The sequence below is a fragment of the Fistularia commersonii genome, chromosome 7 (assembly GCF_037954325.1).
Source record: "Fistularia commersonii isolate RoL2024-O1a breed Wild chromosome 7, RoL_Fcom_v1.0, whole genome shotgun sequence".
Taxonomy (NCBI): Eukaryota; Metazoa; Chordata; class Actinopteri; order Syngnathiformes; family Fistulariidae; genus Fistularia; species Fistularia commersonii.
Window position 1 is genome coordinate 14716294 of NC_141290.1, and position 23250 is coordinate 14739543.

Consider the following 23250-nt stretch of genomic DNA (forward strand, 5'->3'; position numbering starts at 1 on the left):
CATTGTTGATCTGAGTTTGTGGAGTTTATTTACATTATTTTATTTGGATGGCCACCCAGTACTCCTTTGTATTTTTTATTACCTCTAATATTGTATTGTATAGCCCTTGTGAAACTGTCATGCTGGAAAGGGAAAATGTGGCTTGTTAAGGCAAAATTAAATGCTAATTAAATTAAGGTCATGAGACCATTATGCAGGGTCAGATCAAATATTAAATAAAGATGAAATAAGATAATGTCTGGGTATGACGCATGAGAGAAAAAAGGATATTGTATATTTGATATGCTTTTGCTCTGGTTTCAAACAAGCTAATGCTTGTTTGTGTAAAAACAGTTCACAGTAAAAAAGAAAGAAACAAACGATAAATCCGTTAATTAATATTAGCAAAAAACTATTGAACCAAATTAGCTTGAAATGATGAAATGTCCCTCATGCCTGCACACAGATTTTGACTCAGTTAATTCCCCATGCTGAGCACAGAGAGGCCCATTGTATGTCCATATTACAAAGAACCATACTATAATTTCAAATTATGTAGCATTATCTACCCCAAGTGACATTTTATCAGGCTAGATAATGATCTGTCATTATAAATATTGTAATAGAATGCTGCCATGATGTGGATCCTGGAGGCTGACGAGCCGTCTTAAATAGAGATTAATGCCGACACAGGGCCATGTCCCCCCGCCACACCCCAGCCATCTGCAGCCCCATGTACCAGGGGAGACCACTACCACCCTGATTGGACCCCTTCATCCTCTAGAGATCAAGCTGTCAAGTGATCCGCCTGCATGAAATGACCCTTTCTGCTTTATCCCCCTTAGCCGCCCACCTTCCAGTGTCAGACGTATTCCTGACTCGCGCACATATCTATCCGCTCGCATGCCTTTAATTTCCCCATTCCACTTTTCTGTTTCTTTTCTCCCACGGCCTGAAATACATTGGTGGATTAAAAAAAAAAAAGAACACTGAAAATTCCAGATGTTATTACTGTTCTGCTTTCATGGATACAGTGATGTAGTGCTTTCATCTATATTTCCTCCTTCAGTGACAGGTGGTAGTTATCAGACAGTATGAAAATTCTGCGGTTAAAATAGCTTGCAATGATTTTTTTTCCTCCCGGGTATTTATGACCTGTTGATCATCACATGGATTCTGTGGTCGCAAACAGGAGGCTCTCTGCCAAACTTTTCCACATGGGAATGATGTGCTATCTTCCGCTGACGCTGAGTGTTGTGTAGGAAGAAATCTGTGGTTACGTGAACAGAAAACCTTCTTGTATTGGCTAATTGATTATTGATTTATAGGTTAGTTCTAAAGAAATGTACACTTTTAGCCATAAACAAATGTGTTGCTGTCACATTCTGAGGAGTTTCAGTTTTCATCTGCACAGTATTACAATTTACATTTGCTGTTATGGCTGGATGAACCAAGCTGTTTTTAAGTTGCCGTGCTGAACTTTCAGAATGATTTACAATTCTTCCCTCAGTGTGGTATTTTCAAGTCTATGCAATGTAGACACAATTCAGTGGTGTAATTCATTAAAAATATGCAAAATCTCCCTGCAGGTATAATCTATTGCCAAATTTAAGAAGATAATAAGAAATAGGTCAGTTAGTGGGAAATTAATCATCACACCTGTTGTTACATGACTCACATTTCCATTACCGAGTATTTTTAGCCAACGCTGAACATTTTGAACCAGACTTCTTTTTGTCCTCGTATGTATATCAAACCTTGTGATGGGCGGCCCTGTGTGCTACATACAGTATTTGAGGTTAAGCCCCTGCAGCCTGAGCTGAAATGATCCTCTGGCATTTGGACTGTGGAGAGATAGGGTTTATTAGCACCTTACCTCTTCATGGTCCGCTGTTTGGATGTATACATATATTGAATGAAATGCGAAGTAAATGAGCCCTTGCATGTGTATGTATGTGTGTGTGTGTGTGTGTGTGTGTGTGTGTGTGTGTGTGTAAGCCCTGCAGAGGAACCAGCACCTTACAGCTCATTTCCCAGGTGTCCAAAATTTCCAGTTAATCTGCTGCTCATTTTGGCTTCTAATCTGTCTCAGAGGATCCTGCTGGAAAGGGATTGGGGACGTGAGCCCTGTGACAACTGCACAGGAGACACAGCTTAGAGAAAAATGCTGAGGGACACGGAGGGAAAAGCCACTTTTCAAACACCAACATTCTGCCATACCCCATGACACACACGCAGGACTTCACAGTTTGAACTGCTCCAGCCACTAATGGTATTTTAATCCCAATGTTATAATGAAAATTAAAATCTCAGCTGCGAGCAAACACTCAACACTCATCGATTTAAACCTGTATCCAGGAAAAACAAATATATAAACTAAGTGGTGCACAAGTTTTATTTACATTAGTCTGTCTCCCGCTGTCTGAGATTATGCTGTCAACTCACAGTTAACATAATTGCATGATGTTGAATTTTCCCCCAATCGTTGCTGTTATTGACATTCTGAGATGAGTTGTAGCTTTTGCCTCGGTTAGGTTAGTAATTAAACCCCCTTTTCTCAAAAACTACAAGTAATCCAACTTGCTCATTAATGTTGATGGAGTGTAGATGAAATAGTTTTTTTTTGCAGAATGCTTCGCTGATTTGGGTTTAATTGATATGCGTGTGTTTTGCCATCATTAGCTGCGGCAGCTCTGGGACCTACAAATGCAGTGCACTCTTCAGGTCTTCCATGCACTTAGATACTTCGAGATATATCTTAGTCTGCGTCTCCTAGGGAGAGATACACAGCAGTGATTAGCACTGATTTGAAAAATTATTTCAGGGAGAGGTTGTCTGCATGTTGTTTGGAAAAGGGACCACAGTCATTCCGCTGTCAGCATGCCACTGCCCACGTCCACTGGGCTAAAACATTTTGCAAGGTTGACATTACATGGTCTCAGTTCTGTATGCCTCCCAGTTGGGCTGCTCAGCACTGAAATGTGGTACTAATTGATTTAATGTGAATCGTTACAGTGGTTTCTCTGAGCTTTACCCAAAAAATGGCACTCCGTGTAGAACTGATAGTGCCGCTGGAAGTAGAAATTGCATTAGTACTTGCATTCCCCTGCACATATTGGTATTATTTAACGCATTTTAAAATACAGACAGCTAAAGATTTCAGGGAAGCAACACTCGGGATTCATTATCCGTGTTGACCCCGAGGTTGTTAGTTTGTTTATTCTGGAAAATTGTCACCTATTATCTGTATGGCGGAGGTCATACAGAATAGCTGTTTTTGAAAAGGTCCAATTCAGGAAATCCAGGTCACGGATCTCAGTTTGTGTATGATGAGCTCCAAACAAGTCTGAGTATGTTCTTAACAAAAGCAACACCAATGAAAACAACCCTAAGTTCTGGATGACATTTTTAAAAAATCTTGTCTTTTTCTAACACCTTTTTATGGCAGGATTTATATGGTGTTGTTGCAGGCCAGTGATAGTATCAAGTATGTCGACTAATTAGTTTCAATTTGGGGCTGAGGTTACGAGTCGCTGGTGGTCAAAGCTCGTGAGTGACTTGCAGATCTGCGCCTCGTGTCCCAAGTGCTGCTGTGTGATGGATCATGACCTCATGTAGATGCCCTGCCAATGCTTTCAATCTTGCCTGTCCAAAATACACGTCTGTCAGCGCCGCCAGTCTCAGAACTTGAAATGCTTGATTAGTTTTGATGCTCAGTGTAAACCTTGTAAAACCTCTGTCAAAATAAAGGTGTATCATTATAAATGTAGCAGTCCTGCAATTGCAGTCCGGAGTCCGATGAATTAAATTTGTAATTGCAAAGTGTTGAAGTACGGTGGTTAAGCGTTGCAATTTTTCACTTATTTTATTTGAACCACGTAACCGTGACCAGGTTTCTGTCAAGGCTCTATGTTGACCACATCTTGGTTATGAAGTTTGAATTTCCGCCTGTGGTTTCATTGATAATAACTAAACCGAATGCCGGCATGTTATCCCTGTGTTTGAGTAGCTTGATTTACACCTTGTAGGTTGTCAGTGGTCACCCTCAGACACTGGCACTGTTGTGGCGAGCGGTGTGAGGAGCCACGCAGAGACCCGGACCTGTTAATTGCACCAGACATGGAAACCTAGAGGGAGAAATGAATATCTCATTTGTGTGCCAGTATGTGTGGGGTGAAGCGACTGCCAGTTGTCTAATAGCTTTCACACAAGCTTGATTGAATTAGACAGCGAGGAGGACTGTGTTCCTAATTGAATTGTGGAGACCCTGTGTTGAAAACAGTCCTAGCTCATGTTCCCTGTGGAAGTTCCGAGGCAAACTCCTTCCCAGGACAGAAAGACTGCCTGCTTGTGCTTCATCTGCGGCCAAGACTTTCATTGCACAAGGTGACTTTTAGAAGGGACCGGCACAAAGGTTAATGGGCTGAGTTGGGGTTGCCGAAATAATAAAAAAGCTCCGTAAAAGCTAACAGATGTTTTAATCTAATTTGTTCCTCTGAGGACCAGTGGTCTGTCTTTTAAAAGCAGCACAACTATTTAGTACAGCCACTGATCTTTCACCACAGTGGTTCGTATAAATAGTTTCATAAACAGCGCCCGACCAAACAGAGGCCTCAACTTGCACATTGCTCGCTCGCTGTTGTGGCCTCTTTGGTCACAATGGAGCACGGGGAGATACTCGCCATCGGCACATGCATACAATCCCTGTGACACTGGCCATTTTCACTGCTTTCAGCACTTTTTCTGCTGTGCTCACAAAACCTAGCACCTCTGATTCTCCCCCTACCCCCAACCCCCCATCCTTTTCTCTTTCACACCCTGAACACCACACACAGGCGCTCACACAGGCACGCTCTCTCTCTCTCTCACACACACACAGAAACACACACACACACACACACACACACACACAAACACAGATGCACACCTTGCCTGTCTTTGTTTCCCTTCTCTTTTTTTACGGTGTGTTCATTTGATAAATCAGGTTTCAGGAGGGGAGGGCTGTCTGATTCTGTGTGGCAGAGGAGTAACCCCCCCATTTCCCAACTACTGCTACAAAGAGTGTTTTGATCGGGGGGGGGGGGGGGGGGGGTGTCGCAGAGAGGATACATTTTGAGTGAAAAGCTGGAATGGGTTTACTTGTATTTTTTTTATTTCTTTTCTTTTTTTCATGACGAAGGTGTGGCTCTAGGCTGGATTAACTATCAGCCATCTGATTGTCTGGCCACGATCACTCGGCACCAGCCTATTTACTCTGGACGCCATGTTGAAAATGTCCGATGAACAGTCTTTGTTTGTTAATTCCGTGTGCTTTGCACTTGCTCCATGCTACTTGTGTCCAAATCAGCAGTCAGTCCGATTCTGTTCTGTCTGCCTGGTCACGTCGGCTCTGCCACTGTAAAACAACACTCCCGTCCTTTCTCGGTCTCACATCTCAGTATGACTCTTGCTTTCTCAGTATGGCTTGACGCTGTTTTTCACATGCATTTTCTTTGCGGGATTCAAACGGGTTCCGTTCCAGCAGGTCTTGTCCTGAATAGGATACGAATCATGGTCCATGGTTGTAGAGATGAAATGAATGAAACCTTTGAAACAGCTAGAAAATTACCTGCTATAAAGTCTGAGTCATTCCCTGTGTCAACAGCTCTTCCTTCGTTGCTCTATGTTTATGCAGAAAATAAACTCTAATTAAGTCTTTATAATACATGTTATTAACTCTTTCCCTGCCATTGATATGATATTCCGTTACATCATTTCCAACAATAATGAGATTTTTTGGCAATGTGTGCGGAATAAGCGAACAAAAATATGTTCCTATCACCCAAATAAGACATGGATTAAAGATTTGAGGCAAAAATTGCTAGCAGAAATAAATAAATACATTGGAAAAAAAAGAGAAAAGAAATCTCTCCCCCTTTGATCCAAACAGCCAGCAAAGGTCCGCTTGGCTGAAGTACGAGATTTTTTGTGGGAAGTGGAAGCGGCGGAGCCAAGGACATGTTCATGAGGGCTGCCACAGAAACAGAAGTTTGGAGTATTGTGTCATGTCTTTACACTCATACACATGTCATGCATATGCTTATAAAAAATTAAATCAAATCAAAAATGTTGGATTTTCATTATACAGGCAGACTTTCCTTTTTTTATAATCAGATTTCAAAATATGTTTATATATATTCTTTTTTGGCCAACACATTTTCACAGACCAAGTGTGGCATATAACTTTAGATGAACATGTGCTGTATCATGCTTGTTTTTGATATTTTGCATATATAGTACCCATATTTATGGTGCATATTTTTATTTTTTTGAATCCTTATATACTTACACGCATTGTTGAAATGCAAAGCAAACACTGCAAACACGGCTTTGACTTAAAAGTAGTGATGGAAATCCAAGTTGACTCGCTTTGAAGCGATACAAAGAAAAACCTTTTTTGTCTGAATTTTTATTCATATTTGTTTTTTTTTTGTTTTGTTTTTTTTTCCAAAAACGACATCCGTTGCATGAAAGCAAAGGAGTTTCTACAATTTACAAAGGTAGAAGAAAGTGTTTTTACTGAAACTGCAAAACCCCCGGCATTGGCATCTGTTTGAAACCACTGGCAGACTCAATTCACAATCAAATGAATGGATCAAAAATACTCTGAAATAAAACTGTCTCAGCCCATGGCAAGTTTTCATTTGTTTTTCAAAAAATAATACCACATCTGAAAACAATTTGAGGTTATCTGGACCTTTTGCATGACTACCCCCAAATTGAGAAATATTTATAAATTCCCTCCAAACCTTTTTTTTTTTTGTGACTTTTGTTCTCGACTTTTTGCCACACTTCATAGTTTACCCTTGCTCCAGGAACCGCGTTCGCTAAGATCTGACAGCACGACTGGCATGGTAATATTAAGGATATTAATAACTCAGGTTTCTTTTTTTTTTTATCAGTAGGAGAAGAAGGAACAACAGAGTTTGTTGTCAATGAATATTCTTACAGTAATTAACTCTTTTTGCCAGGAGCATTTTTGAAGTTAAGAGGAAACATCCAACAAAACAGCCCTTAGCTCTTGCATGTTGAGCAAGACTACCAGGATGGTGATCAAACAGCTCAACAGCAGCAATCTGGCAGGCAGGGAGGTAGGGAATTAATGCTCTGATCTGTTTTTTAATCACTGCTTTCCACTTCTCGACTTCTCCACATCTGACACCAGACAACAGACAACTCTTAAAATCTATCATCTGGATGTACTAAGTGGAAATTCCCCCAAATGTCTCACTCCAAAAATTAGTGTGGCAGAGCAGAGGCGTAAACAAGTCGTCAAATATTACCTCCTCCTCCGCTGGATATGATGTGATTAGAAGTACTCTTGTGACATGGATTTGTCACACAAGAAATGGATGCAAAGAAAGATCCTGCTTTCTTGTAAATACCTTCTTTTTTTTTTTTAAGCCTTGATGAAGTTAGTCCTTGGCCTTGGTTTTTCTCTTATCTTGAACTCCACATTGCCCAACAACTGCTGAGTTGTTCTAAATCTTCCACAGAAGATGTTTGGAAGTTGGCAAGTGTGTGTGTGCGCATTTCTCTTACTTTTTGACATTGTTTCTGGTCTTTCCATGAAGACTGTATCTGAAGGTCCCTGTTAATGTTAAGGGTGATGAGTGAAATGAAGTCATGATAAGCTTAGTTTTGTTCTTGAATGAGATACAGTAAGTATTTGGTTGGGGTTTTTATTTCTTTAATGGAATTCACTTCTCAGGGTGGATGGATTGGGAAACAAAGGTGTGTGTGTGTGTGTGTGTGTGTGTGTGTGTGTGTGTGTGCGTGTGTGTGTGTGTGTGTGATGGTTAAAAGTCTCCTCAGAATCTTTTTTTTTTTATCCAAAGGCATAATAGAGTCCTTAAACAGCCAGGGATTTTGATCTTCTCAATTCAACTTTTATATTTATTGTCGTCGTTACTATGCACGGCCTGCATGCTTTTGGAAAGTCCTGCATCTATAGTGGGCAAAGTACCACAAATTCCTCAGTGACACACAAGCATCTCCACCTCTCCCTCCTTGTCTTTTTCTTTTTCTTTTCATCTGTACACGCCCCGCCTCACTGTCCCATCACCCCCCGTCACTACTCCCTCATGCTGTTTCCTTTAGAGCTGCTTCTCGGAGCGCGGCGCTTCCATGGGCCTTACTGTGCCGGCGAGGTTTGATCCCAATTCCCTGTGTTGTTGTTGCCTGGGCCTCATTCAGGCGCTCTGTTGACTGGCAGTGTGAATGTTCAGGCCTCACGTTTCACTCCATGCCCAAAACCTTTTCCTCCATCAATCACAGGAGAAGAAAAACATGTCAAAGCTAATACATAGTCATGAGGTGTTTAAGACGGCTTCATTATAGAACAGCTGCTTTTGACATTGATTTGTATGTGATGTATGCGTTTGAGCAAAATGAAACATTACAGAGATACTGGTGTGCCAGTTGGAAAACACTGATTTTGGCTTGGCTGGATGTCAAAATGTGTTTGTTTGCTTTGTGAACATATTTGTTTAAATGATATCCATCTGTCTTTCTACTGACACAACTGACATATTGGTGTGGTATTCTTGTGAAGAAGATAACTTTGTTTTTTGTTACTGAAACACTTTTTGTCACGCTGGCTTTCACATGACAGATTATTTTGTTGATGTTACTAGTATACCAACATTCAATTCTTAAAAATGTGACATAACACGCTTCGATTCTAAGACCATTAATTACATTTCAGTGAAGCAGTTCAATTAAATACAAATGATTGACAGTCTTATTTATTTATATGACGTGGGAAATTTACTAATCCTAATTTTCCGCAAGCAGAATGATTGAGCTTAAATGTTTTTTAAAGCTTGGCTACACTTCCTCTCTACATAATTTACTTTTGTGTCACATTTGTACTTCATCCCTCACAATTTTAAAGTCAATATAAGGAGTGCAGATTGTGCTGATGCAAATTCTTCTTAGTTAATGGAGAATTAGAGAATTAGTCTGCAACTTGTATCTTCCCTTGATCCTGGAATGTATACCCGTAATGTAAACATTAAACAAGATTTTTTTTTTTGACCCCCTTTAAATGATGGATACAGCTGATTTTTCCATCTTCCAAATTTCTTAGTTGAGAAGTAATTACCAGTGCAGCCTCAAATTGATATAATTATTGTATTTTTTGAATAACTTTACAGTTGAAAAAGTCATGTACTAGAATGCTTGCAGAGAAGCACGAGATTACATGCTCAAAAAATTGCATTTAGGTCAAAATTGGATTTTGCTCTACACAAATAAAAAAAGCATTGAAAATAAAACTCCCAAGGTAACGTTCAATCTCCTGAGAAAAGGTTGGAATGCTGTTAGAAAACACATGAGAAAAAAAAACAGAAATTGATGAATAAGCTACGTTTCAAGGTTAAAGAATTTTTATATATTTTTTTAAACAACTAAAGAAAAATAATTGCACCGACAGTCCTGGAGGAGGGGTTTCAGTGTGCCCCATCTGGATTTCTCATGTCACTGCACTGCTTTTGCTCTTATCAGTGGGACAGGTAGAAGCTTGATCACCAAAAGCAAAAATGTAGCTTGCTTGGCCCAGGATTGAAGAAAAACAGAAAGTCCCACATGTGGTACACATGAATTTTGGGGGGTGGGGAGGGGCACATTTTCAGCAGTGAAGGATGAGGAGGTTTCACAGACAGCAAAGGCAGTTTATCCCAAAGAATGATACTTATAGCAAACAGATTCACTGTCTGTAAAACTGTAGATTTACCCACACTTTAAAAAAAGGCACAAAAACAGATTTGCATCTTGGCTTTTTCTCCTCACTGTCTCTTTCATGAATGTAACTTTCTGCCCAGGTTTCCACACAGAACCTTAAAAGGGTTGTCATCAGAAAGCAGGCCACTTCAGAGATATCTTGGGCAAGTGGGGAATGTTAAATAATTCATAACAAAATTACAACATTTTGCCCTGTTGCTGTGTCTGTTGAGAATTGTTTCACATGCAAGGCATCCCAACTGCACTTTATCTGTTGGGCTGTGATGATATACTCCATATACAAATTCATGGGTCTGCCCGTGTTTTTAGAGGAGTGAAACGCTTAAAAGTCACCCAAATAATGGTGAAATGTAGGTCAAAATAAGTACTTTGGGGAACTGAAAGAATGTCAAACATCCTTCTCCTTTTTCTCTTTGAATAGTGGATAATCATTTAATGACAAACACAAATAAATGGGCAAAAAAAAGTGGTTTCGCCAAGCAAAGACACGACAAAAATATTATATTTTGTAAGAGTGTATGTTCTTTTCAAGGCCTCTGACCTGTGGATTTGGCACGGAAAGAATTTTCTGTTTCTGGCCCTGTTTTTAAACTCACATTTGTGTCGCTCTGTCTTCTAGCTTGCCTGTCAGGCTTTTTCAAGCCAACTCAGGGAGACGAGGCTTGTATGCAGTGTCCTATCAACAGCCGCACTACCAGCGAAGGCGCCATCAACTGTGTATGTCGCAACGGATACTACCGCACGGACTCGGATCCTCTACTGATGCCTTGCACAAGTATGTAAAGCACTTACCTCTTTTAAAGTATTACATAGTAACGCAATACGGAGACAGGAATGTGCTCTGGCAAATGGTTTGCCGTTGAAAACAAACTCTTGGACCTTTTAATTTTTCATGCCCGTAAGAAGAAGAGCCCCGGGTTCAAAGGACAGTGGTAGGCTGTGTAAATCAGAACAGAGAAACGCTGTCAGAGCTGTCCCTCCAATGAATGCAGCGCTGACATCCCCATAGTGTGGCTGTCCACGGGCCTGACCCGTCACACAAAGCTGCGCTGGCCGTCCTCAACATCACACAGGCCAACTCCAATCCAGACCAGAGGTTACTGGGCCAGAACGCATAGCTTTGTGAGGAGGAGGGCCACGGAGAATGAACCCAGGCGAGACCCCATGCCAATGAAGCTGTTTGAATTTGAATTTGAATTTGGGCTTGACACCAACATTGGAGGGGTGCGGGTTGGGTTTGGAAAGAGATACCGACAGTGACCAAGGGAGCGAAAGAAATATGTAAAGAAATGAACAAGGGGAGAGAATTTGAGACCCAGGGAATGGGCCTGTGTGTAAGTTTTAGAGAGCGAGAGAGGAAGAGAGAGACTGATAATCAGTGCATAGAATTTGGTCTTACTAAAACAAAAACTTGGGTGACTGAGAAAAAAAAGAACCCCCTTTCAACATTTTGGTGGAGTTTTTTTTCCCCACTCCCTCTCAGCCTGTTGAAAAGCAAAGAGGAGGGAAAAGATGTGATGGTCTCCAACAAAGGAGATTTGCATAAGCCTGGCTCTGGGAGTTGAGCAGCTGTTGTGAATGAGAAAGCAGCAGCGTCACGTCACCCGTATTAAGCACAGCAGGACCCGGCCTGATTAAAGCAGGGGAATGGGCCCATCAGAGTGGCCCGCCAGCTAATGGCAGGGTGGGGCGATTTTCCCTCTTCTCAAGGAAAGGGATGCCAAAGAGGAGTTATGTTTCCTAGTATGAAAGACACCAAGAAGGGCACTCCAATGGGCTTCCTTCCAGAGCCGTAAATCTGCTAATTACCGCCAATTAAAAGGAGATTAAATAAGAAGTAATCGATTCAGATTCCGATGTTGTGGGAGGAGTTGAACCCTTGATCCCATTAGTCCTGGAGGAAATGTCTTCAGTAATCACGTGCACGTCGCTGTAAAAGATAAACACTTCCCATTATTTGTTTGTTTGGCCTGCTACTCGACATGAGGCGACATAATACCTCGCCGACGAGAACGTTTCTATAAGAGAGACGATGGGGTTATTCTTCGTGGCAATAACTCCAGGGTGCTCCATGAGAAAACTGTCAAGATTAGATGTAAGGGAAAACACTTGACAAAGAGGGCACCGGAATGGAAAATCAGATATTGTGTATTGGCATCCTGTGGGAAGACGCACTGCAGCTTGGAAGACTGTCAGCTCAGACTTTAAAAAGACTATAGTATCACTGGAGGCTAGTTATACCCTCACCTCCTGTGCAGGGGTTATTTAAGTTGAGTTGGTAATTATGCCCTCCACACCATCAAGGACGCGGCTTCCATGACTAAATTACAAGATTTCCATGGTATGCATTTGATGGACCAAGTAAAGTGTCTTTCAAGTTGTGGCTTGTGGAAGGAAAAAAAAACGTATTTTATCATATCTTCTTGTGCTCTCTTGATAGCCAGTCTTTGAATGTAGTTTCAAATTTGCACCCCATGCCAAAAACTTTGTTTTTTTTTTTGTGGCTCTTTTAGAAATGCTCTTTCTTCGAATTTGATGGCAATTCCACATGTCAGTTGCATATCTCAATAAACGCTCAACTATCAAATTCAACTCTCCCAAATTTCATCGTCAAAATATGCAACAGCAGTCCAGGCCAATCTTCCTTGCGTGTACCCTTTCGATCGAGAGGTTTTTTTTCACCGCATTATCTTTCCTTTTTGCAGCGGTTCCTTCAGCTCCGCAGAACGTAATCTCCAGCGTGAATGAAACCTCGGTAATGCTGGAGTGGATGCCGCCCAGGGATTCGGGTGGCCGCGAGGATGTCGTCTTCAACATCATCTGCAAGAGCTGTGGAGGCGGCCGGGGAGGCTGCACCCGCTGCGGGGACAATGTTCAGTTTTTACCCCGTCAGCTGGGACTGACAGAGTCCCGGGTCTACATTAGTGACCTCCTGGCCCACACGCAGTATACGTTTGAGGTGCAGGCTGTCAACGGGGTGTCAGATCAGAGCCCCTACTCTCCTCAGTATGCCTCAGTCAACATTACCACTAACCAGGCGGGTAAGTGGCTCCATCTGTCTTCTTCTACACTTAATATTCCCTATGTGGCTCCTCTCCTCTCCTCTCCTCTCCTCTCCTCTCCTCTCCTCTCCTCTCCTCTCCTCTCCTCTCCTCTCCTCTCCTCTCCTCTCCTCTCCTCTCCTCTCCTCTCCCATCGGTTTTTCTTCTTTTATCCTCTCCGCATTGCTCTTCATCACCCGATGTTTTGTTCGTTACCTCTCCGTCGTCTGCTAAAAACATACCGCGGAGAGTATTAATACCACCACAAAGTTGGTCTCCTCGCCCGTCTGGTGATGTATGCAGATTTAAGGCTCTAAATGGCAAGGAGAGTGCTGCTGATGATGTGACAGACAAAATGTGATGGCTCGCTGGTCTTTACTGTGTGACCTCATCACCAGGGTTTTTTAGACTGGGAGGCCGGGGGCAGACCCGTTGTTTCGTCTCATCTTCGTCTTGTGTGCAGTGATTGCAGCTTATCGCTCATCCACCCACTGCGCTGCTGTGTTATGCTTTAAAAAAGGGGAGGAAAAAAAAATCATTCTCTGGACACTTCATGGAACATATGCGTATTGTTTCTTTCAGCCAATGAAAATGTGACTCGACAGCAAGGCCTGAAAAGTCCAGCCAACGGTCAGCAGTATTTTAAGCCTTCATTCTCTAATATCCAGCAGGAAGCGACTGTAGCTGTTAACAAACAATCCAACACAAATATGTACCGACAATGAGTACCGATCATTTTGATGTATGCCTTGCACACTCTACACATTCCTGATTTAGTGTTGGAATTTTTTTCATTTGTAAAATTTGTCTCCACTGACATTTTGATGACATTGTCGAGCCAATTTCACTCCCAAAAAAGAATAGTCCGGAATTTCCAAAATAAGTATCACGCAGGAACCCAACGATACTTCCCGAGCGCTTTTTTGCCAGTATTTAATTTCCAATTGCCGGTATCGGAATGGCAACAGTTCTACTTTAGGTTGTATTTAGCCATTTTAGGGTAGGTTAAAACCATGATTAACTGTCTGTGTCTCGGGAAAGTTCGACGTTTTTCACTTCTCCAGTTCCACCATGTCATCCAAATTAATGTGCTTTGGGTCACAAAAAGCAGCGATGGCAACAACCAAAATGCAAACTTAGCAGACCATTAAAAAGACATTGCAGCTTGTAATTTTGTATCTGTAATGCTACTTCACTGTTAAGTGAGAGTTGAGCATTTCAGTAACTGGGGTGGTCATTTGAGGAGAGGAGACTAAAACGAATGATTCCGCGATATTTCTTGTCAGGCTCCTTTCATAGTCTTTCATGATTTTTACAGTGTACAGTTGGGAGCCAGATGCAGCACGGTACTTTATGGACACGATCTCATCATAATTTTCCATGCAGGAAAAACCCTTGAGCGTGTTGCGAGACCGAAAGAAAAACAGGTTTCTTTGGTGGCCGGGGTAATCGGAAGGATCTTCTGGAAATGTCACTCAAAATCCCTTCCCTGCTACCATTGGAGCTTTGCATGTTTAAAGTAATATGATTGTGGTTGAAGTCCGCTGTTTAAATGATTTCAGCAAAGCTGCAGCGTTGATTTGCTCTTTATTGTCTCGATGAAATGCACCATTTGGCTTGCCAACCCTTTCTCCCCCGCACTGATCAGCCTGGGGATACGGCCTAGGCTCTATCTTTGCATTGGTTTTGCGTCACATTGGCAACATATGTAAAAGCCTGTGATCCATACCCCCACACTGGGGGCAGTCTTCCATGACTGAGCTACCTAAAGCATTCTGTTACTCTGCTTTTATTACATTGGACATATTGGTTTTGTTTAACTGCACACTCTTACTCTAATTGGCTTCCTCTGGAATTATAAACTGTTCCACTTAAACTGACCCATTGTAGCAAACTTCACTGTTTACGGAAATCTGTTTGCATAAAAGCTCCATAAAGTACTCGGTTACAATGTCGAAACTCTAAGTTGCACTGAAATGGAGGCTGTTATTCAAACGGCAACCCCTTTTTATTGTCTGTTTTGATTTAAGTCACTGGTGTGGTCGGTTAATGAGGGCCTGTGAGCGCAGTTAAGCGTTGTAATGAGGCCCCTGCCCCACTCTTTCTTTCTGGACCACAATAAGTCTGCCACCCCAACCCTTGGCTTCTCTGCTTCTCCTGCCGAGGGGTCCTAGCGGAAATTGAGGGGCTCCACGCCCTCATCACTGAAGTGCCCGTCACTTTGGATTAGGCAGGGAGAGCCTCCCGTCACAGGGAGCTGTGAAAAGAACTCAACTCCTGCTTGCTCCCACTCCACCCTCCCACCTTACCCGATTACCCGGCAAAACCAGGCTCACTCCTGGGACACGGGATTGCAGTTTTGTGGTGCTATACTACAGGGATGGGGTCACTGGGACCAGGAGTCTATAATTGCATCTGGTTTGTGAGGCTTGGAGGTTACATAAACATCATGTCAGCCCTAATTACTTCAGGCGGTTCCATGCCTCGCACTTACAGTCAGAACTGAGCATGAGACGTCAAAAAACAAACAAAAAATCAACAATTAAAAAGTCAAAACGGAAGGACTGTAAAATTTTGTTTGCATTTTATTCTGATATTATCTCTGCTGTGCTGAGCAAAAGCCTTCCCTGTTCACAAAAGGATCAAACAAGTACATTTAATGTGTTTCGTGTGGAGGTTTCATTTCTTGTGTGGATGGTTGCTCAGCTCCGATTCATTTAGTGTGAAGGGAAGGAGAATGGTGTGAGAATGACACTTCATACTTCCCATACTCAATCAAGCACCCACCGCTCTCTGTTACCCACAGGGCTTATCCTCCCACTCTGTAGGTGGTCGGAAACAATCCCTCCATGATAAAGGATGTGATTGCCTTGAAAAATGCAGTGCTTAATTACACAGTGTAATGTCACATAAAAGCAGATGCAATGCGGATTGGCGTTCAAGACAGTTTTATAATTATATGACTATTCTCCAGATCTTGTATTGTGTAGAATTGGATGAGGCCTTGCAATATAAGCCCCAAACCTTTTTGGAACGATGAGTCACAAGCAAGCTGTCATTGCTCAACTGCGTGCACCATTACTCTATGCAAGAGGCTAAATTAGCAGAATGTGAGAGGCAGACATTGATGATTATGATGCTTTCAGTCAAAGACTTAGGGTGAAAACTGTGAATAAGATTTATAAATGTAGAAATGCATGGGATTTGTTGTAATATTTTAGTGTGCAGTCAGACGCGTTACGTATGACACAACAGTCAGCGTCCAGAGTGAGCTGTTCCACCATCAGTGCTGTCCCTTTTCCACAGATGTTGATTCAGCAGTGTGACTCCCTCCACTGCTGGCTCAGCAACAGAACATTCTGTCCCCCCATTTCAAGACTGTAGCTTTAAATTATAAATTTACAAACCAACAATTTCAAGCTAATGTTTTGTATACATTTGTTTTGTTTTTTTTTGGACAGCATAACACTTCAGATTCGCCATTTCCTGAGTTTAGCTATCTATACGCAAACTATCTTTTCTAAATTCTGAGAGAAATCAGCATCCGCTCAGCAGATAAATTAGATATACACGCTCTGCGTATGCTCCATATTGCTTTCCATATTGCTTGGTGATATTGGATTGTGGAGCATTTATTTGTTTCAGCATTTCGTGGACCCAAGGTGATCTGCTGCTAATGCTATTGAGAAGCAATGTGACTGAATTGTTGTGGGTTTTTTGTTATCAGCTGAACTGGCTGATTGTGAATGTGAACCACATTACTCACTGGATACTGGGATAGGTGGAGGTAATCTGGGGGTGAATTTTCACACAGTCAACGAAAGATTTATGACTTAATCATTGTAAAGTTGCTAAGGTCTGCTATGATGGGGCCTCCAGGGACTCTACTGCCACGCAGGTGTGTGATTTGAAAAACACACTGGTGCGTTGCCAGGTGGGATTGCCAGATTGTGTGTATACATGTCAAATGCTGGTCAAATCCAGTCACGAGATACTGACTCAAAGACCTTGTTACCAGTATAAAGACAAAAGAATGCAAATGCTCTCATTCATTGCATGGATGTAGTTCAATATCTCCCTTGTGAACATGTCTAGCTTTTGAAATCAATGTTATCCAGGTCACATGGCCCAGGAAAGCTGTATCTGGCTTTGTAGTGTGAGAAAGGAATGATGCTGTCTCTTTCGTCATTAGCACATCTTGTAAGAAATACCTGTCGTGTGCAAATTCTCAGAATGTATTTTTTTTTGTCATAGCCACTCTTAGCAGTGGGAATATCAGTGATACTGAGAGAGCAGAAAAGAGCAGAGACGGACCACCATGATACATGGCTCACTGTGACTTTGACAGAAGGTGATAAGAAACACACATATGGTAAGTGCCAGTGCAGGTCAGCCTGGCAGACAGACAGGAGGCCTCAGCATGCACCTAGACTTCAATACTGACAGAGCCCAGAGAGAAGATTCCGCCTGGTTGTCAGCCAGCCACATATATGCCACGGCTGACACCCCAGATGGATTTAGAGAAGCATTGCAGCAGAGATAGCGATTGGATTTGCGATAAAGTGCGGTGGTATGCAGCCATCAGGCTTCACGATGGAGTTCATCAGACTTAAATAACCGATGCATGCAATATGAATTTAATTAAGCCTTGCCAGAAGAGAATTAACACATGGATCGTCAGAATTAGTTAACTAATTGATCTTGTCCATGAATCATTCACTAGCCATGTGTTTTTTTTTTGTTTTTTTTTGATTACACTACATTAATCTCTCCTTCAGTATGCGATCTTCATTTTTGAGCCTCTGCATGGAAGATGAGAATAATGTAAGTACACCGCCTGCATATAAATCTAGGTTAAAAGGCCACAATCTTTTGGCCCAGTGGGCTGTAAAGGTGAATATAATGTGATTACACTATTAATTGTTATTAAGTGCGGTGACTGTATTGTGAAATGCCTGTATAATTGACCAGGCTTTAATGCAGGCAGTGTCCTGGACAATGATGAGGTTATTAATCATAAACAAAACAATAAAGGTTGCGGGGAAAACGGGTCAAGAGTTTTTCTAAATGTATCAATCGACTCCATTTTCATGAGCATTCAACGAGCAGCATATCTAACAGTAAATACTGTTATTTACTTAACCTTGAAATTTCCTTGCAACCAGTTTGGTTGCATGTCATGGAATTAACTGGAATAAAGTGCAAGTGTGTAAGAGGTTGATTCTAAAGAAGCAGCGCTGAGCGACCTATTTGTATATGATAACTGTCTTTCAGATTGTGCAGTAACTACATTATACTCAAGATTCTTACTAGGATTAGCTGTTAGAGATCCCTAAGTTTCAGCACGATAAATGTGTGCTGTTGAAGGTGTCCTCCAAGGTGGGCTGGACTTTGCAAGAGATCGTATGGTGCCCACGATCCGACCCATCATCAGTTGTCTGCGCCGACTTCATTGGGTGTTTCGGCCAATTACTCACCAGTCACCCTCTGCCAAGGTTGGCCCACCACAGGCTGATCAGACCTGGGTGTGAGTCGCATGGTGGCACCATGCGGTCAATTCACAGCCCATGTTGCATCCTTATGCTTCAGCCGCAGCCAGTGATGGCTCCGTTCTGCCGCTGTGCCAAGCTCTTTGATTGCCTTCTGTTCTCCCTTGGTAGCCTCATAGTGAAACTGGCTATAAAGTTCCTTGGCTTACCTGCCACCTTTCTTTGACAAGTTTCTCCATCTTTTGGTTCTCCTGGACTTAGGATGGGCGGCTGGTTCTCTCCATGTTCACAGGTTCACACTCTTACCCCAAAATCTTTCCATAGCTGTCAATGACCTCTCCGATTATATCCACTTTTCTTTCCGCACACCCTTTCAGACCTTCTACGAGATGGAAATGGTCTGTATTGGTGGTTTCCCACTCTTTTTTCTGATAGGCTTTAGGCTTTTGCCCATTCATCCTTCTCTCCACTGCTGTTTGTGGCTGGATGGACTCAGGCCTCATGTCCAATAGTGGATCTATGCTTGGTTTAGCTTCATATGGGGCTCTGATACCCTGAGGACTGTGGTGCATGTCCAGGCACTGGGCTTCACTTGACTGATTCGCCCTACCTCTGAGGAAGCAGTGGTGCGGGGCCTCTTGCTAAGCTCTCTCAAGCATGTTTTCCTGCCCTGGTGGATCTTGAGCCCTTTCTCAGATATTATCTTTTCCCAGCCACAAATGCAGCTTTGTAGTTCGTGTCCTGCACGTGTCATTCCTCCATCAGCTGCCATGCTGATCCTTTGATTCATTGTCGTTTCCGTTCCAGAGTCTGTTACCGTGTGGTCTGTCAGTGAATCACTATCTGCCCCTGCTCTCGCAAACTCAAGGGGTATTTTCCTCTTGGACTTTTCGTCGCAATAGTTTGGTGACGCCGTTTCACTAATCTGTGAAAGGCTCCTGCCAAAACAGGTAGCAAGCCTATGTCCGCCCCGTCAGGGTCTTTTCCAGGTTGGCAGCTGCCCTTTCGCCGCGGTCACTGGTTTTGACACCAGAAGTAAAGAAGAACAGAACGAATTGTCAAGAAAGTGTACCGTGTTAAGAAATTTGTGCCCACACTCTTTATCAGTCCCTCCAGTGGAACACAAACCAGTAGGGTGTAAGTTAATACTAGATAGGTTAATGTGGGAAAGTCAATAAAGTCGCTTGTTTTATCACAATGATTGAATGGCTTTTATACAATTTATGTCCGGTATGATGTGTACATAATGAGATTACCCTCTTACGAAATTTTAATAAAGCCTACAGCTACTCAAAGCAGGACAAATTTGCAGCCTTTGATAGGTGTGCGAGAGCTCAGATGCATTTCACATGGTCAACAATTGTTAATCTGCCCAATCATTTACAGCTTATCACTGTGAATAAGACCCAATGGTACTTGAGCTCCTCCACTTGAGCCACGATCTCACCTACAACCTTGAGAGGACACCCCACTTTTTTTTCCAACTGTAGCCCATGGCCTTGCAGTCTGAGGTGGTGGTTCTTACTCCAGCTGCTTCACATCCAGATTCAATCTGCTATTGTGAGAGCTGGACATCATGGTCACATGAAGCCAACAAAACCATATCAACTGTATTACACATAGACCCAATCTTGAGGTCACCAAACAAGATCCCTTCAACGCCACGGCTGCGCCCAGAAATTCTGACCATAAAGTTTATGCACAGAATCTGTGACAAAGGGCCCCTCTGGTGAAGTCCAACCGTCACTGGAAATAATCTGACTTACTGCCGACAATACAGAGCTCTGGAAACACTAGTGGATGGACTGAATGGCCAATATCAGGGGGTCCGGTACCACATTCTCCTGGAACCCTCCCCAAGGGATATGGTTGAATGAGACAGTTTCCATTCTGCAGCTGCCACAGTTATGACAACAACTGTCATTCAATCATTAAGAGAAGGAATTATTAACCTCAAGGGAGTGTTTACTTTAACCCAGCACACAATGAGGCATAAGTATGCATATAGTCTTTTGTTTTCTTGGTAACTCCTTTTGCACAAGGCAATAGAAACCTTTATATACAGATCAAACCCCGTACTGACTGATCTGAGTGTGAGTGAATAACACCTGATCTTAAAGTGAATTTTTCATTCAGTGTGTGATGAGGCAAGTTCCCAAATAAATCTTTACTGAGTATCATGTTTTAAACATGGACCAACAAAATAGTTTGACCAGTAACTGTAAACTGAAAACAGACACAAAATGATGAGTAAATCTTAGCTACGGGCTCACATTTTTTCCACTTGGATTATTGACAAAAGTTGAAGAAACGTGATCTGAGTCACGTCCTGGTTTCAACGGCACATTTGTTGCCTCTAGCAATTCAGTGTTGGGAAGAACGCTTGGGATCAAAATGTTTGCTCTTCACACCGGCTTTTTAGTTTGCCGATAATGTCCATTACTGACAGCACATCCGTTTTTTGGCCTCTTGCTTGGAGGATTGGATGCGGTTTCATAAGCCATGGTGGATTTCCCCTGATTACCTGAAATACTAGTTGGCCTTATATCACAAGGTAACACAGATGCATGATGTACTATCACAGTACATACTTACCTACTAAACATGAAGGCAAAGTGGAAAACGAATGCGCTCCCCTGGCCAGTGGACCATCACAGATTACTTTTATGGTGACTGAATAGAATTTTGCTTTTGGATGATGCCTTAATGCGAACAGAGCTGGCCAATAATAGCATATACAATTTCTCAAATAGTGGCAATGATCATCTTTTAAACATTTGAAATTTCAAAAGGAAAAGTAGCAGTGTTGACCTTGTTTGAATTAAAATAGCAGGGAAACTCAAACACAAGAAATATGACATTTTAAACATTACTCTCTTGTGGTATAAGTAGATCCCCAATGTTTTAGTTAACAAAGAGAAAATATGAGTGTATGTTTAACACTTCTTAACTTTCAGCTTCCTGTTTGCCCATCTAGTTCCACCATCTTCCCCTCCCCTTCTCTTTTCTTCGCCAAACATTCGCCAAATGTGCTCTGAGATTTTATTTTGCCCTGTGACATCAATATTTATTAACTTTTTCTCCTGGTGTGGCAGCAGAACAGAATTGTCACTGTCTGAGGAGCTGTCTTGACAAGGTCTGGAGTCTCCTATTCAAACACGATGAACTGCTTCTTCCCCTATTCCTCTAAAATGTTGCTAATCCCCCTGATTTTTCAAGTGGTCTTCATTCACTCACATAAATGATGTGATCTACATTCGCCATCATGCTCTTGAAGGTTTTATATGTAAATTGGGGTCAGGAACTTTATAAGTGGAGATGATCGTTTATAATCCTTGCTTTTGTGTGCTGCTCAGTGCGACGACCTCTCACTATGTAGATAAGCATGATTTCAACGCTAAGCCAAACATTTAAGCTTTACATTATAACATATCAAGAGGAAGAGCAGATGTGGTAGATACTATTTATAATGTCTCGTGTTTTGTAGACATTTCTGTATTGAACTTCAGAGCTGCGTTGAGACCGCCATATTGGCTTGCATTTCCTTGTGATTTAAATGCTATGGGAATTACAATGACAGAATGATAATGGTTCCAGTTATACTCTTCCAGTAAACTTTTCAGCTCCGTTCTGCTCATGTCAGCATCCAGTCAGCATTTTTCTTTTTCAGCTCCGATGTAGCTATTATATCAATAAAAGAATATTGCCACTGACCAAATCAGAAGGCAAAAGTCCACACTTGCCTCGAACATTTAGAATATTGACACGCAGTCTGCGGTTTTCACTGACTTTTTCCTGGCGTTTATTTGCTTGAGAGTAGTTCAAATACAGAAAAGTGCTCGCTTAACATAGCCCACTCTCCCCGCAATGCTGTGGGAGTTGAAAGCTTTATTCCATGCCTGTTTGGTGGACAGCTTAAATATTGTATCTATTCTGCCCAAATTTTACTCAACAGGCCCCACAGGGCTCTTGTGATATTGTTAAATATAAAGTTTGTAAATCCAATTTTATCCTCAATAACCATCTGAAATATTTAACACAACCAAAAATGACTGTTTTGTCCAGGCTGGGGTTCTCAGATTAGGGGAATGGAGGAAACTATTTTCATAATAGTCTGAAAGTCATTTTGAAAATGTAGGGGAGTCACAAAGGAGCCTTTTTTTCATGAAATATAATTCAGGACACATCAGCAGTCTTGAGTTTTTATAATGCTGATCTAATATATTAATAGAATAATATACAGGCGACTTTATCAGGGAAAGAAGATGAAATCTTAGAATTATAGCCATCATGGTCTTTGGTAGTTTCAGGCCACCAACTTTTAAATAGGATGGATATAGTATTCATTTTACAAGTCCCTTTATCTGTAACTATTTTAACACATGCAATGGAGAACCATAAAGAACTATTAAGTTTATTCCGAGCTTTAAATGTCAAAACTAGTCAAACACTGCATTTGACAGTTAGCTCAATGGCAGTTAAATAATTATAATTTCCTCTGCAGCACTTTGTCCACACACTTATCTGGGTAGTATCTCCTCTGTCTATAGGATTGCTGGATTGGCTTAGATATACACCCGATCCGCAGCAAGCATCTCCAGAATGCTGAGAGCCCCTAAAGTGCCTATTTTTGAATTATCATATAGTGTGTATATGAATGTATTACAATCCCCAATCATTTTCCAGTGCGTATGGTTTAAAGCTTGATCTCACTTGTGGAGCTTTACTGCTCTGGAAAATCTTTATAGACGTAAAAACCCACAATCCTTTGCAGCTGCAGAAATAGGGATGGCTGCCAGCCTGCTAAAAGTACATGCAAATACAGGCTTCAGTCTTATAGACTTTCTCTGCGCAGCACTCATTAATGAGCAGCAGTTGGAGAGAGCGGAGCAATGGCAGTCTGTTTGGAATGGCTGCCTGTTGGAGAACCAGCTGGTCCGGGACCTTTGGGAGACGTT

At 41.9% G+C, this 23250-nt stretch overlaps 1 protein-coding gene across 4 annotated transcripts in view; it reads left to right on the forward strand.

The window, feature by feature from the left end:
• The window catches only part of ephb2b (eph receptor B2b), a 133105-nt gene that overhangs the window by 82240 nt on the left and 27615 nt on the right, over positions 1 to 23250 (forward strand). For all 4 annotated transcript variants that reach the window (XM_086149984.1, XM_086149985.1, XM_086149987.1 and 1 more), the window contains exons 4-5: positions 10382 to 10537; positions 12468 to 12803. In XM_086149984.1, coding sequence (XP_086006110.1) covers positions 10382 to 10537; positions 12468 to 12803 — 492 coding nt within the window. The remainder of the gene's footprint in view (positions 1 to 10381; positions 10538 to 12467; positions 12804 to 23250) is intronic.